Raw genomic sequence first — 17,431 nt, 5'->3', positions numbered from 1 at the left:
TGGCAGAATACTTGCAATGACCAGCAACAAGAAAAAAGAACGAGCGAATGAAAATGGGAAACTCATGCAGAAGGCTCAATTTAATTTGCAGCCACTTTGTCAACGTGTCCCCATGCTCAAATCAATTATTCAAGGTAATGCGACTGAGTAAAAGCATTTTTTGTAGAATTTTTCAAAATGCATGTCTTTGGCATGAGACTGAATTGAGTATTTTGGAGCATTTTATTTATCAGTGAAATAAGTTGAACTCTGAACATGAAAGCATTTCGAATTGCAAAGATAGGATTTTGGTGCTTTTTTTATTAAACACACCTAGTTACATTTTCGTGTTGGTTTTCATGGTTGATGTCTGCTGACGTTTAAAGGGTAAGCTAATATTTTTCAATCACCAGAACAAAACAAAAATTTTACTACTAATGTTTTAATTTAATTCAAATAACAATCTGTATAAAACATACGAAGTAAACTAAGACGATTAATGACCTCTCTAAACAGCGCCCGCATTGCATCAAGGGCCATCCAGAAATAGAGAACGATGACCTAATTGCCCTCATGCTTTTATTTGCTTTTGCTGCATTACTTAAATTGGTGGTTGAAAGTATGTTCGACGAAAAAATCATTCCCATTTGCTGTAGAGAGATGCATCTACCCTGGCCTAGTAAAATGTGCCAAAGGCTCCCTAGCCAAGCGAGTGCTGCTGCGATGAGAAAATTTGTGGTTCCAAACGGTGGCCCTTAGCGTGAGTTCAAACGTGTTTGTATGTGCATGAGAGTGTGAGTGAAGGATGTAGGTCAACCCTCAACCACTAATGAGTTTCCGCAGTGAATGTAAAATTCGATGAAAAACGACAGGTTGCATCGGATCGCAAACCACCGAAGCCTCCAAAGTTAGTGCATTTCTTCCGAACGATCCCTGGCATGCATCGGATGACCTGCATGTCGGACGCTGGCAGTAGATAAAAAAATACACACTTTCACTACTAACCCAGTGTACCTAGCATCGCGATAGCGGACGCATCGGGTAAATGTGAAAATTTGAATATAGCCTATCAAGGTATCGCTTCCGGAAACGGTGCAACGATAGGCCGCTGTGAGGTTGGGTTCACAAGGTACGCTCACCATAAATGATCACCAAGTTAGGATGGATTTTTTTGCCAAACCTCACCACGGTACGGTGTTCAACCGGTACGACCCCGTGTGTGCATTATGCATGATATTCTATTTCCCCACGCGAAACATGGAGACGCCTGGTGGCTGTTTCACTCTTGACAGTTGCTGAGGGCGACTGCTGCACACTGCTGCACGAGGTGCGTGTGACATTAGCCAGTTGCACAATCAGCGAAATGTGTATACTGCAAGGAATAGAGGACGCTCGGTGTTGTATTCACGGTGCCAGCCGTTGGACATGCTGATGCAATAAATCATTCAAATGTTGCGCCTCGGGCCTCGATGGAAAGGTTCTTGCAGAGGTGATGGAGACATGTGCTGTCATTCAGTGTCGTTTTCAACCTATTTTCATACGTAAGCTTATGGGAAATGTATGGTTACGGGGAAAAAAAGCTGGTAGGAAAACTCACAACAGCTCAGGCCTTCGTCGTTTGTTTTATTTATTTATTCACCGTATCCAATTTGAAGAATTGTTGCTTGCTGGTGTTGTGCATTGGTTGTACTGGATTGTTTTGGTATTATTCATTCATAAGCAAAAAAGCTGTTTAAAACTAAAACCGTTTCAAGCTCCAAAAATGATTAACAAACCAAATTCTTTAGTCTCTTTTTTTCAGTGATGGCCGCACTGCGCTCTCAGAATGGAATAAATATAATTTTCCTTTTCATCGTTCATTTAAACCACGGTAAGTGAAACAAACAGTAACAATATATGAACCACATTTATTCAATTGAAATTTAAAGTTTTTGAATAAAAAGGTTTTTATACGTTAAATTTCTGTTGATAAATTCGTAGGTAAATATATAACAAAAATTTATAAAAAATATTTAAATGCATTAAAAACAGGGAACAAAGAATATTGAATATCAAGCGCTTGTTCAACAACATCTGTGTTTCTGTCATTCGCTTTAACACTCTGATCTATTCAGATAATTGTGTGTGGTGCAATCCATTCTCTTCTAAACTTTATTTATGAATTAATGTATATTTACTAATACTTGTGGTAAATTGTTTAGGTGTTAACTTTAGCCCTTTTGTTCAAGCATTATTACAATTAGACCTTTTTACTCCTCTGTGATGGGAGAAGTTATTCAATGTACATTACATGTTAGCTCACTGAGATGAAAAATATTCATTTTTTTATTTTTTTAAAGTAAAGTATTCGTTCAACAAAATCTTCAATAGGATATGATAAGTCATATATGTAAAGGTTTTGTAGCGTGCAATAACGAGTCATCATTGTATTGGCTTTCTTCGCCACACATTCATACGTGCACAATGAGGCTTACACAAGTATTTAAGTATCTAAGAGCTCAATATACATTCGTCAACACATAAAACATACCAAAGCAACAAAAAACCTCTGTTAAGTAGAGTCTTTTTTGTATTTTGTTCTCTCCTACCGTTTTGTTTCACCATCCCATTTTTAAAGAGCTCGTGAACGGCACAGTCGATCTTTCCCAACCCGAATGTGCCGCAGTTTGATTTATTAGCTCTGATTGCCCTTCAGTACACCGGCCGGCTCCCGGCACTGTTTCGGGACCACACTGAGCTGATGGTGCATTCGCTGTCCCCCAAGCTATTGAAATGAAGCAAACGCAAACAAAAAATATACAAGCCAAACACACATACACGCCCGCCCAAGGACTCGTTTGGAGCGTATCATTGGCATATCTTTGTACAATTTAAATCGAAACAACGCAGAAATAGCATTGTGTTTGCTCGTGTACACGCTTTAGGAGGCGGAAAGCATCATCAAGGCGAATGGAAAGTGGCAAACAAACGCGGAGGATATGATCCATTGTATAAGCAAAGCATTGAAACGAGGCATGAAGCAATACTGTAATCTGCTCGCTACCATCAGGCCCGGTCAACCCAGTGGGAGAATGAACCAAAAACCTGACCTCTCCTGTCTACTGCAGAAAAAAATGAGCATTTTTTATGTTCTTTTTCTTTTATTTAAGTAAGGTTAGCGGAGATATTGTGAGCGTTTGTATGTGAGTACGTTTGCAATGTATTTGGCATAGTGTCCCGCCTTTAGAGACATTTATTCATCAGTTGAAGTGCTGCAACAAGCGTTGATTTTTCATCATTTCCACGGTCATTGCTTATCGTGAGCCGTTGTCTTGGGAGATTGAAATACATTTTATTTGTGTTGTGGAATTATTCATTTCCCAAGTCTGCAAGTATAATTACCCAAAGTGACCGGGAGAAAGATCTAAGAATGCATGGATCGCTGGAAGGTAATATGCGGATAACAAGAAGTATTACAAATTATACAATTATTCAATTATAGTATTATACAAATTGAGTTTCGTTTTTATCTCGCAGGACCATTTTTTGCTTTGAATCAGAGTCACTCAATGTGAGGAACTGTCGTATGTGTTTTAATGCTTTATAGTTATTTATCATTTTGTGCCATCGCCATTATAGCATTTTCTTTTGCTGTTGGCTGTTTATGCATTAAGATTCTTAATACCCGGAGGTTTGAAAGCATTTAAATATATATTTACCATAGATGTTTTGAAACTGCACTATAAATATGGAACACAACGGAAATTTTTACCGAATCAAGCAAGTTAAAATTGATTCTTCGTCCAGACATACCATTTTGCAGCAATCTTTCAAAATAATGGAGGAACAAAATTCAAGGTAACCCCTTCCTCATACATCAACTTGCCTTCAAAAGGGTTTTGGGAAATGAATCTCTTAAACACACAAGCAGAAGCTCCATGCCGAGAGCTAGAATGGTAAATGGCTATCATATTGAAGGGCCGAGCTTTTTTCCTGTTTCTACTGGCACGGACAGAACTGACAGGAAGTGATAACGCCCGATAGTTGGAATCAGATTTTGATGTTCTGAAGAACGGCTCGGTTGGCTTTTCGTCACGTATTTTGTTTCAGCAGTGCAGGGTTTCTCGGTATGGTATCGATTATTTGTTGAAAGCTTAGTGTGGCAAGCAAGATGAAATTTATTTGGAGATAATTGATTTATAAATTTATGTCCATTAATTTTGTTCCATGGACCGAAAATAACAAAACAACATAAGCCACAATGAATCATAAATACTGTTTATCAATGTTTACAACACGTTAGAACAATGTCATCATTGATCAGGAATGAAAAAATATACCCTTTCATGAAGAATCAAAAATACTAGATTTCAGGTTTTCCCTCCAAGCATATGGCTATCATGTATCTTTTACAAATTCCAAAGCATATTTTCCTTGTATTCTCGTTCTGATACAGCTAGCAACAAGATATTTGCACAAAAAACGCCCAAAACTTCCCTTGTCCTTGCTTCACTATCCTCGATCGCTCACTTGTGATGCGTTTGCCGCTGTCAGAATACCGCTACGGCCAGCGAAATCCCATCATGCCGGTGCCGGCGGCTACCAGAACAGGCTTGCGTTTTCCAGCCGGCCTGCCTGGCGTCAAAATTGAATTTCATCGCAAACATACACACATAACAGCAGCACCACGGTAAGGCTTTTACTGCCAGCCGTTAGCGTGGACGAGTGTTGAGTGATTTGTGTGTGATTGTGTGTGTTGAAGCTCCGTTTTTCTGCCCATTCTGCTCGTGCACAAGAAACCGGGACAAAATTGTTCAACGCTCACTGTAATCTACGTTTCGCACAAACTGAAATCATTTTTCCATTTAACTAAATGTCCACAAGTTTTGGAGGAAGGGAAATGAACGCAAAAAAGCAGCATAAAAACAAATTGAAAACACGTCAAAACATCGTCAAACGTCTTGAAGCGCTCGAGCAGAACGACGTTTTACGCTGAGCTCGGGGATTACTTTATTTCTGTTAGTCCCACATCCACTAGAGCAGGCGGTAAAAGCAAAAGGAGACTTAAAAACACGCAAAGTGAATGCTTAGAATAACCAAACCGACTGCGTGAAGCGATCAGGCGGAAGATCTCACACACGCAAGCAAAAACAAAAAAAGACGTTATCATTCCGTGCGAAACGCCCCGAAATGATTTAGTAATAGCCATTTACGCTTAACGGCAGCCCGGGTTGGCTGTTCCCATTTGTGCCGGAATGGATTTGCATTTTTTGGCAACAGCAGTTCGTGTACAGAGGGAGTGAAGGACAGGAGGATACAGTAATTCGCACCAGGCGATTGACTCGTTTCGCTTTCCAACGACACACATTCACATCCGCGAACGCCCATCATATCAATCGTCGAACACACGCAGCAAACCGAAATGATGTAATTTAAATAAAAATGGTTCATTTCGCTTCCGCTTAAGCCCAGAGTTGATGCCTGCAGCAGGAAGCAAAGCTCAGACACACGAACTTTCACATACTTTATGGTAGCTCGATTGGGAGAACAAGAGCTTGTTGTGCATTCTGTGAAGAGTTGGGCGGTTCTATTTATTCTCTGCATCGTTCCGGTTTTTGTATCGTTTTTGTAACGTGCTTACGGTTGTGTTAAAATTGATATTTCACAAACACGCTCTCAAGGGCACGTGCGTGAGGTGTTTGATATTGTGGTTGAGGACAATGATGGAAGCGATGAATAGTTGTAATTAATTTCTGTGTTATATTGTTTCCCGATTGAAAGTAACGGAAAGAGATCGTGCTTGTGTGTAATTTAATGTATAAGGTAGTTTATTCTCGCAGTTTCAGCAATAGCATTGGAATGTGTTGAAATTATGGACAGATTTTTGTAAATGGTTGCATCCCATCCTTTCCAATCAAATTAGAAAAAGTAACTCGGGGTTCATGCTAGCGGATAAAACCCCTTGTTGTCGAGCCTATAAATTGTGAATTAATGAGAGGAAACACATTACACGCACATTAAATGCATGCGAACGAGATGCTGTAAAAGCGAAAATGCCGATGGTTATAAAGAACTGCCAAAAAAGAAAGCCTACTTATTTTATCACTTTTTCATCGGTGCGGTACACGATCGTGAAACCATTTGTCTTGTTTTTAACGAACATTGTGCAGAGATATCGAATTCGGTGTATTTGAGAACAGACAAAAACCCTCACCAGGGCAACAAGGGCACAAGGAATATTCATGAACTCGGCACCAGTCAGGAAATCTAAGAAATTTTGACCCTTTTTATATACACCGAACAGGATCCTGCAGAAAAGCCGCTCTAGGAAGGTTGGTGCGTACATATTTCGCCTCGCAGTGACCTTTCCGGAGTCAAATGCGGGTATGTGCACCGTGGGTTTTTGGTTTGGTGGACCCTCGCTCGAAATATTGCGGTAAGATTACGCGAGTGTAGGAAGTCAAAGCAACGAAAACAAGAAGGAAGGAAACCTCCAAGCAGAAAGGATCACCGGAGATGGAATACCAACACGCTAGCCGGAACTGGAGTCCCTTTGGCCGAAAAAACCAGAATAACAGGCCTTTACGGGTTCGAAGGAGGTTATTTAAGGTTGAGACAGTACTTTATGGAGTAACAATAGTAATCCTTTTATCTGTTATCTGCTTTGTTCGTGTTCAAGTGCGGCAAGAAGGGTCTGTTTATGATAAAGCTCTACAGTTCCAGTAGAGATAGGGGGCAGCTTTTTAATGGCTCATAAGCATGCACGAGTGCAAGATGTTTCGCGTTAAAATGCCGGAAAGCTTCTCAACAATAGAATCAGTATGAGAGAACCCTTTTTGTGGAACTGAAAATGTATCAATATTAATCTCGGGTTTTGTACCTCGTGGTGGGGTCGGTTTGGTTGAACAACGGTTTGGTGTACATGCCAGCACAATGGCATAACTGTACAATATCTGGTTAACATTTGTAATCTGTAAACACGGCAAAATGATAACCAAGAGGATAAATAAGCTTTCAAAGCCAATTGACAAGCTTAATAGATGTGTTTTGTTTTGTTAACCCTTATCAGAAATTCGGGCAGAGTTATGATCCTGAATGTATGCAATCTGCATTTAGAATTTCATTCTTTATAGCAATATCATCGAATTCTAAGCATTGTCCACTATTTTTGTCTGCAAGTTAATTTATTTATTTATTTATTTATTTATTTCATACACAACCGACGGACCATCGTGTCTAATCGGCAACCTTATAATTAAATTAAGATATATACAACAATGATCATTTATAACATATAAAAAGACCTCTAGCTAACATTAAATGTGACGTAGACGCAATTTCTCCTTGAACGTAGAAGTAGACATACTAAAATCGAACAAATCTAACACTTCATCGAACTCGAGGGACATACGTATAATGGGGTGTCCCTGGCTATGGTTGTTGCGGGTAAGCGGTACGCGGAGATGGAAATTGGATCTAAGAATCCGACAGGGAGCGAACAAATTGATGCTGGCTAGTAATGCCGGGGAATCGATCTCTTCGTTAAGGAGCCGGAATATTAAAAGGCATTGGGCGTTTTTACGTCGAGAGCAGAGTGGTTCAAGTCCGAGAAGCAGACACCGCTGATGGTAGGTGGGCCGAGCGTGGTGGGATTACCATGGAAGGAGTCGAACCGCGTACCTGGTGAGTCTCCGTTGAATGGCTTCGAGGCGATTGATGTCACCAACGCCAAGCAGGCACCAGATCGGACAGCAGTACTCCAGGCACGACCTTACGATGGCACAGAAGATAGACTTGACGCACATGGGATCGGTAAACTCGCTACAGTTCCGCGTAATTAAACCAAATAGCTGATTTCCCTTCGCAACAACGCTATCAATGTGAGGGCGAAATGACATCTTCTGATCGAGTAGCGCCCCCAGATCACGGATACATGTCGTGCGAGCCAAAGCCGTGTGGAGCATAGTGTATGTAAACGTGATGGGGTGACGGGCTCTGCTGAATGATATACACTGGCATTTATCAGCACACACTTGGAGGGCGTTTCTGCTGCACCAGCTATCCAGATTCTCAAGGATCGTTTGAAGGCGTACACAGTCACTGTCGTTTCTAACTGGAGCGAATATTTTTACATCGTCGGCGTACATTAGGTGTTGGCCTGGCGGTAAAACGAAAGATAGATCATTTATATAGATGAGGAAGAGTAGCGGTCCCAAATTACTCCCTTGAGGCACACCGGAGGAGCTGGTGAAGGAGTGAGAACGATGAGATCCTATGCTTATGTAGTACGAACGACCAGTTAAATAAGAACGCAGCCAGGTGATGTGCCAGTCGAGGAAACCGAGTTTTTTTAGCTTCGAGAGTAGAATCTCATGAGAGATACTATCGAACGCAGCCCTGAAGTCGATATATACTGCATCAACTTGAGTACCACGATCCATGTTGTCGAAGCAGTAACTAACAAATTCAGCAAGATTTGTGGTGGAAGATCTCCTTGGGAGAAATCCGTGCTGACTAGGGCTCATATAGTTTTGAACTGCCGTGAGTGGCGGATTGTATAGAATGAGCTCAAACACCTTTGCACAAGCGCATAGGGAAACAATGCCACGATAATTACTAGCATGAAGTCGACTGCCTTTTCTATGGATAGGAATCATTCGCGCGTGTTTCCAGGACTCAGGATACGTGCCACGCATAAGGGAATCATTAAATATTTTGGCAAGAATGGGTGCAAGTGATTGACGGCAGTGCTTCAATATGTATGCGGGAATATTGTCAGGTCCAGATGATGTAGATGGTTTTATATCGTTGAGTGTGCGCGCAATTAATGCTTCGTCAATTGTGAGTATAATAAAATCGATAGCATCCGATAGAGTATTGCAAGTGGCTTCTGCTAGTGTGTTAGGATTGTGAACAGGAAGGGTGAATGCATCAGCGAAACGATTGGCGAAAGTGTTGCAAATATCGGATGTATCGATCGGATGTATGAAAATCGGATCGCAAATATCGGATGTATAGTTTGGCCATTGTAGCTCATTGACGGAGGGATACTTCTTATATTGCGCCGTTTGTTACAGAAGCTCCAGAACCGTGTCGGCTTAGAAAACAGCTGCCTTTCAGTACGGCGAATGAAGGAGCGGTAGAACACACGATTATGTCGACGATAATTGTTCAGTGCATCGAAAAAAATTCTCCTATGCAGCGATGATCTCGTTCTACTGTAATCCGCGTAGGCTTTTGATTTTATTTTTTTCAACCGTCTTAAAGATGCATTAGACCAATCGGGGCCAGACTTTCGTTGAGCAACAGGAACGCAGGAATTAATCGCTGAGCGCATAAAAACGCTAAAACAATCGGTGGCTTCGTCGATAGTGACAAAGTTGGAGCAGTCAAAATTGCGGTCAAACGACACAATAAGGGCATTCATACGTTCCACATTCGTTTTGAAGAAATTTCTATTGACTGTACTGCGAGTGTGACTGTTGGTGGTGTGGGATAGTTGTACGGGATAATAAATCATCATATCCAATGAAGGATGATGAAAGTCCTCACTGAGAAGTGGAATACTACAATGTGTTACGTATGGGAGGGAGTTCTCTAGAGCCGAAGTACCATTCACAGAGTGCAGAGGTGTGATTGAGTCGCACAAAATATTGGTTGCGGCAAGGTTTGCGAAGACCAGATCCAATTGACGCCCAGATTGATTTGCAATACCACTCAACTGAAATAATCCGGTACTATGCAACCCATCAACGAAATCGGTATTAGCCACGGAATTGCATAAAGGTGCATAATGCATGACAGAATAACATGGAGAGCAATCGGTGGCTTCTGATGTATTAGTCAGCTCCCATCTGATATCAGGTTTATTGAAATCTCCGAAGACATACAATAAATCGCTCTTTTTCATGCGGCTTGAAATTTCACGTACACTATCATGTAAAACGTTCATCACTGCGGGGTCATTCGCATGACTAGGCGGAATGTAAACAACGCCGATGTAAACAGAGACACCTGGCAGCAATGTTTTGATCCAAAGTTGTATGAAAAGTTAATGAAAAGAAAATGATAAAAAAACCTCCGATACTAGGTCGGAACTTCAACCGCAGCTTTTGTTTAATCGTAACCGTTAATTGGTTTCAATAAATATCTTCCAAAAATACATCAATCCTGCATCTGAGTCTGAATTCCGTTTAAATGACTGTTACTTACTTACTGAGAATAGTCCACTGCCGCACGTTGCATTTCGCCACGATTCACCCCAATCCACGACTTGTTCTGTTTTCTTTTTAACCATAATAAGCATTCAAACCGCATAAATAAATCCACCCAACAATCGATTGCTATGTGTCACAGCTGCATGATACTCCGTCACTCCCGTTCTCCTAACGTACCTTGCGGTGCGAGTGTTTTCTGTTAATTAACTGTGTACGTTCCCTTGACAGATTCCAATCACGTTGCTCAGTTGCCATCCTGTGAAGCTTCCAGTCTCTATGTGTACCAGCTGCGTATCCACTGGGGAGGTGTGCCAGATTTAAGATCAACAATTTCCACTACCACAACCTTTGCACCCCTCAGCAGTATCGAGTGGCGATAGTCGGATTGACTGTTTTTCGCTTCGGACCGATTCCACAAAACCAGATGGGAATCGGCTATTTCCGGAACTAATAATCGATAGGAACTTATGTCTGTGTGCCTGTGTGAGTGTTTTTACCCAGCCACAGGACACAATCACACAGCCAAATCACAGGCAAAAGGGCTTAATTATACGCTTATAATCGTTACCAATCAATTTGGAAAGTTTGGCGTTCCGATGGCGTTCCGACCGAGCCATCCTTCAACATCCCGGGTGGGGATAATACCGTTAGGAGCATTGCAGGTGCCCTGCAGGAAGGATTCAATTTGGAGTTCATTTAGCGTCCACACATTTAACAACCGAATTCCGATAATTGTAGCAGCCCATCGGAATTGAATTAACAAAATGGGCTGGGATTATGGAATAGACGAAACGAGTTTGTCACAAGGTAAAAACAAAACGCCCACAGCCCTTTGCTAATCAGTTAAATTGAGATGAATTTCAATGTTTTACTTGATAATGGAGATGTATTCTTTCAAACATCTTATCAGCTCGTTTCTCCTGAGGGCTTAAGCGGTGTGGCGTATCACAGTGATTGTCCTGAGTTATGACTTTGAAGTCTCTTTTTCTACAACAACTGCAAATCAACACAAATTGCAATTAAAACTTTACTCAACTTTACAACACTTCCCTAAACCATCAGAATCTACTTTGCAGTAACTCTAACTATAATTCCGTTTGATTTTCGGATTGAACCAATCGGACCAATGCCATCACTTGCCCAGGAACTATATTTGTACATCAAAAGTCAACAAAAGCTCATCTACACGACTGCCAGTAGCTTTTAACGAATCTCTTAAACATTCACACTAACCCGCCCTCCTCTACCAACGATATCCAGTTGCACTTCAACGCAATCACATCACAATCGCCAACATCACTGAAAGATTATGTGGCGACAGTTGATTTATGTATCTTTACCCATGTGATAACATCTCACACCTGCCTAGCAGAGCTGTCACTTCTGATTGGCTTTGCTGGTGTTTGCGTTTTTGCTGTATTTGTGTGCCCAAGGAAGCAATAGAGCTGCATTAAACCGCAACGGCTACGAGTGTGAGAGCAAGATTGATAACAACGATAAATTAATTTACGCTCCAGGGCGATGAACCCAAAGCTTCACAGTGGCTGGATGCAGCTCAATCCAAGGGAGTGGAAAGGCTTTTCCTTTGACTGTCATGGTCAATTGAAGTGACTTTCTTGCGTGTGGAAAGCTTAGAACCTTAATGTTATCCCTCAAGGGCAGGACAGTCACAGTCGATCTTCTCAAGAGAGAGATACTTCTGCGTAGATTATGTTTGTTTAAGCTTGTTTACTTGAGGTAAATACAACATGCAGTATGTTCATGTAGTACGTATGAGTACGATAACTTGATGAGTCTCACTGAAAATGATGCATGTTGATGGTTGTGATTGTTTGATATAATGGTCATTCTAGCAAATATTGATATTGTTGTGACAATTGGCCTTGAAAGTGAAATCCCAATAATAAATTACATCGAAACCAAATGATTTTAACCGTTTTGTTTTTAATTGGAAAACATATTAACTCAACTTCTGCTAAGATGAACATTATTCTGCCTGTTAATGAATGAAGCTTATGAAATTATTTAAAAAAAAATTCATTTTTTTTCATATGGTTAAGTTTTTTAACTGTATTGACCTTGAACGGTATTTATTATGTCAAAATTATAATTTTCCTACAATACTTGAACTTACTTCTATTTCTAGTGGATTTTTTAACACTTGTAGCGCTCTGCAAATCTGTAATATGTCTTCCTTCATTAGAAAGTGTGTAAAAACTTCATTGATGAAAGCAACAAAGTATACAAATTTCAATTATATTCATCCCAACGTGTCCATCGTGAAGGAAACAGTGTTTATCATTTATCATCCCTACCTTCTGACGTTTCGATTTCCTGTGTTCGACAGCTTCCAACTGCCACCTCTAATTTGTATCTTTTCTCTACTTTCTCCCATGGCCACCGGATCTGTGGTCATCGATTGAAAACTCCCATCCCACAACACCAACTCGGAAGGCATTACAAAGTCACTGCAGACCTTTTCGGAGGAACAGTTCCTCCTGGAGCTGAGTGATGATCGCAGCAGTTCACCGGTAACGCGTCCTCCGATACGCAACCGGACACCACCGTACCTTGGCAATCTGCACCTTGGCTTTCACCAGCACCAGCAGCACCACCATCAGCACTCAGAGACGAGCGAGAACGAAATTTACGACTCGGACGAGAGTAATCTACGGCGGACGCCGCTCGACCGTGGGCCACACTTTGATTTGTCCGCCTCGAAGAACATTACAGCGCTGGTCGGGAAAACGGCCTATCTCAACTGCCGGGTGAAGAACATCGGCAACAAAACGGTAAATTTCAATTTCAATGGTGCTGTGTATTGCTTCTGTACTTGTTTTTTCCTACCCACAAGAACGCGTTTTGCCCGTTTTTGTGTCCTTTTTTGCTTTCGGGATCGAGTTGCTTCCGTTCGGATAAATTCTAACCATGTGTTTTTATTTGTTTCTCTTTTTCCTCTGTGTGTGTGCTACACCTGTTCATATATCACAACACAACGTGAAACGTTCCCCTGTGCGGATCGTTCGTCCTCTGCAGGTGTCCTGGGTGCGGCATCGTGACATTCATCTGTTAACCGTAGGTAGATTCACCTATACGTCTGACCAACGTTTCCAGGCTGTACATAATCCCCAGACAGACGACTGGTCGCTACAAGTAAGCCTCCTTATTCCTCTGGTGCCCCATTGCGTCACTCGATGTGTGTTTTTGTTTTTATTTAGTGCAACCTCTATCACTCTGCCCCTCTTTCTGGATGAGCCTTTTGAGAGCTTGGGGAAAAGCACAAACGATGAGTCAGCAAACTATATGAAATAAGAAAAAATGAACCCACTCAGCCTCTATTGACACTCTATATGGCCTATTTGTGCCATCATCGATGTGCTGGTGGGCGTCGGCAGTAGATCCATGTGCACACGCACGAACATGCAAGCTCTCAGGAGATTCCGTCCGTGGAGTGTTGAACTCTCTTTTTTGTCCACTCTATTTTTCCACCTCTTTTTTAACACTTTTAGGCCGGTCTCGTAGTACAGTCGTCAACTCGTACGACTTAACAACATGCCCGTCATGGGTTCAAGCCCCAAATAGACTGTTAGCTCCCGAACTAATCGCGTGGCGATATAGTATTCACTTCTTCGTAGGAATCAAAAAATTCTTAAAACGCTGAGTTTCGCTTTGGGTGGAAACTTTATTGAATCGCGGTTTTTGTATACCTTTAAAAAGTTTTTCAACTATATTCGCTCGCTGTCGTGATGCTACTGAAGCAATCGCGATGGCGAGGAACCCGATTCTCGATCCTGAGGTCATTCGCCTTCCCTGTATCCGAACCCGTTACAGTGCCCTCTGTACGTGAGAGTGTAGAATCTCTCGCGATCGCAAATGCTGAATGTTTTGCTGTCAGCCGCGGTGACAGTTCTCTATTTGTTTACGATTCGCAGCAACACCCCACCCCGTGAACTGGTTACCCGTCAAGCTTGCTGTCATACCGTGTTCACTTTTCCATGTGCTCTCGCGATCCGTAAACTATCTTCTACTTTAGCTGTGCAATATCTCTCTCCTTTTCGGATTCCTTAATTTCCACATCTAATACAGCTAACTTTACCGTGGGTCGCTTCAGTTGTTTTCCGGTTGCTGTACGAACAATCGCTTGTCTTACCCGCCCGTCTCGTCCTGCATGGACTTCTTCGACTACTGCCCTAGTCCATTCTTTTCGATCTCCCTCAATTACAAACACCAAATCGCCTTCCTTTAGTTGAACCTGGTCGTCGTGCCACTTTGGCCGTTTGTTTAGCGATGGGAAGTATTCTTTTACCCAACGATCCCATAAGTGGTAGGACAACTGCTGTGACCTCTTGTAGCTGTGTCTAAGTGCTTGTGTTATACTCGGACAGAAGCGCATATGTGTCTGAGCGCCTGCTGAACTTCCGAGTAGAAAGTGGTTTGGTGTGATGGATTCTACATCTGACGAAAGCGACGTATATGTCAACGGCCTGGAATTGATCAAATTCTCCGAGTCAGCTAACACGCCCAACAATATCTCATCATTCAACCGTTGACCATCGTTTAGAGTGCGCATAGCTGCTTTCACGCTTCGCACCATGCGCTCCCAGACACCTCCCATGTGTGGTGCAGACGGCGGATTGAAGGACCAACTTGTGCAGGAATTGGTAAACGTATCGGCACATTCAAAAATTGTTTCGATATTTTCTTCGAAAATAAAGTCCCTACCAGTGTTCGTCGCGATGAGTACGAGTTTTAATCGTGGTGGCTGCGAGCGGCATATTAACGTGACACGGTGCTTGCGCTTGTGCTTGTGCTTCGACCGTGCTCCGTTTGTTTGTCTGTTTACGATTGCTTCTACGTTGTGCTCAGCCAAAGTATTTTGCACTTCAGTTGGTGAATGGACCGTAGTGCTCTACGACCATTGGCAGCATCTCATAACAATCGGTGTCCTGTGTATTTTGTGTTTGCATCCGCTCAAAAATTCGCCACTGCTTGCGATTTTTGTTGCTGCTTATCGTCGGATCGAGTGAGCTTGTATTAGTGTGTTACCAACTATGTCGGAAGTGTGTCCATCCTGCTCTGCTCCTGTAAACGATATCGATGCATATAAGTGTGATGGTTACTGTAAGTCTTCATACCATTTTACGTGCCTGGATATTAGTGAAGCTGCAGTACTGGAGTTGAAGCGGGTTGATTCCCATTCGCTCTGGTTGTGTCCTAGTTGCATGGATGCTCGCCGCCGTGGGAAAGGTGCCTTCTTGGAAGAGTTGTCAATTACACTCATGGACCTAAAATCGGAACTGCTAAGTGAATTTGACTTTCGTGTTTCTGCCGCTTTGGATACCATTCGCAAGGATGTATTATCCATGTTCGATACTCACACATCTATGAAAACGCAAAACACGTATGCAACCAACACTACTCTGAATATTCCGAGCACTGAAAATATCACCACTACCACCACACCACTAAGCTCGCGCCCAGGCGATGTCGACTGGGCCTCCCGTAACGCACCCCAACGCAACGCGCCTAAACGTAGGCTTGTAGACTTCACGCCACCTGATGCGAACCCTGCTGCTGTTTTAAACACTGGTATAGCCCCCGTTACACCTTCGTCTCGTGTTGTGTTGACCGTTCCATGGAACGTCCCAAACGGTCCCAGATTCTGGCTATACATTACGCGTATAGCCCCATCGGTTACTGACGAGGAAATGCGTGAAATGGTAACTACTCAACTGGACACTGACGACGTCATCATCTATAAGTTGTTACCAAACGGCAGAGAGGCAAGCACATTGACTTTCATCTCATTTAAAGTCGGGATGTCGCTTGACCTTAAGGGCAAGGCTCTGTCCGCATCTACATGGCACAAAGGAATCATCTACCGTGAATTCATCGACCAACGCAACACTACAGCCCCAAATTTTTGGCGACCAGCACCTCGAGACCCACCTTCAACGATCCAGGAGCCTGCACCTCTCCAACCTTTGAACACAACAATACACCATCCGTTGACACAAACAATAGCACCATCCACAATAGCACAATCACACAATACGCAAACAATAGCACCAGAACAAATGTAAACACCAGAGCAGCACCACAGCTGCAGCACACCAATTTAAACACCACAGCAGATTCAGCTTCCCATTCAACAACCAAAACCGATCTGTTTTTCTATTATCAAAACGTCCGAGGTTTACGCACAAAATTAAACGATCTCCGGCTCACCGTATCTAACTCTGATTTCGATGTATGGGTGCTCACCGAGACATGGTTAGACGACTCAATACCATCATCGCTCATCACCGACGACTCCTATCAGATTTTTCGCTGTGATCGTAACCCAGAGAATAGTTCTCACTCTCGCGGAGGAGGCGTTTTAATAGCATGTTCGGCTAATCTATCGTGTTCGGTACTCACTCACACAAACGCTTCGCTCGAATCGCTTTGGGTATGCATCAGACTCAGCCACCGTTCACTGTATGTCGGTGTTATATACATTCCTCCGGACCGAAGCTCATCATCAACAGTATTCGACGCTATGCATGACGATATTAGCGCGATTTGCGAAAGAATGCGCGCTACCGACTTACTAATATTATTCGGTGATTTCAACACGCCGTCACTCGCTTGGGAATTCCCCCACCCTTCATCGAGACACCTATATCCTTGCCGTTCATCGTCGAGTAATGTCGCTCTCATAGACGGTATGGTGTTCAATGGGCTTCATCAACTATCCGATGTAAAAAACGGATTGGGTCGTCAACTTGATTTAGTTTTCGCCAATGCTGCAACTACCGATATTGTTTCCTGCATAAGCCCTTCCGTTGCACCTTTACTCCCATTGGATCGACACCACCCGGCACTTGAATTATCCGTTCCTGTCTCTTCAAGTTCAACCATCACGCCGCCGCAACACCATTCCCATCGAACCACACCGGCATGCAGATTCAATTTTAAAAGAATGAACCACGCCCACTTCATCGAGACATTATCAAATGTCGATTGGTCTTTCATCGAGGATGCGGGCAGCATGGACGATGCAGTTACTGTCTTCAATACTGTTATTACTTCCACATTCCCTATATGTTGTCCTCGTCTCAAACCCCCACCTTACCCCCTGTGGTCGAATAGGACGCTCAGATCGCTGAGAGCCGAGGCACGTCGTTCCCGCCGAATTTTTCTCAATAACCGAAATAATTACACCTTACGTATCCATAATTACGCTACAAATGCATACCGCTCCTACAATCGAT

The 17,431-nt window shown here is 42.6% G+C and overlaps 2 protein-coding genes across 4 annotated transcripts in view; one reads left to right on the top strand and one right to left on the bottom strand.

Moving 5' to 3' along the window:
- LOC120902223 (zwei Ig domain protein zig-8-like) overlaps positions 1-17,431 on the top strand; it is a 49,400-nt gene that overhangs the window by 25,278 nt on the left and 6,691 nt on the right. For all 3 annotated transcript variants that reach the window (XM_040310791.1, XM_040310789.1, XM_040310790.1), the window contains exons 3-5: positions 1,767-1,849; positions 12,630-12,967; positions 13,212-13,328. In XM_040310791.1, the coding sequence (XP_040166725.1) occupies positions 1,783-1,849; positions 12,630-12,967; positions 13,212-13,328 (522 nt within the window). In that variant the 5' untranslated portion in view covers positions 1,767-1,782. The remainder of the gene's footprint in view (positions 1-1,766; positions 1,850-12,629; positions 12,968-13,211; positions 13,329-17,431) is intronic.
- Positions 15,206-15,872, bottom strand: LOC120902224. Its single transcript, XM_040310792.1, has 3 exons — positions 15,554-15,872; positions 15,323-15,472; positions 15,206-15,257 (listed from the first exon to the last, which is right to left on the bottom strand). The coding sequence occupies exons 1-3, from the start codon at positions 15,847-15,849 to the stop codon at positions 15,218-15,220; spliced, it is 486 nt and encodes a 161-aa protein (XP_040166726.1). The 5' UTR covers positions 15,850-15,872; the 3' UTR covers positions 15,206-15,217.

This window comes from Anopheles arabiensis, chromosome 3 (assembly GCF_016920715.1).
Source record: "Anopheles arabiensis isolate DONGOLA chromosome 3, AaraD3, whole genome shotgun sequence".
NCBI lineage: Eukaryota > Metazoa > Arthropoda > Insecta > Diptera > Culicidae > Anopheles > Anopheles arabiensis.
Note: the sequence above shows the minus strand (reverse complement) of the source record. Positions and strands in the feature narration are given on the sequence as shown.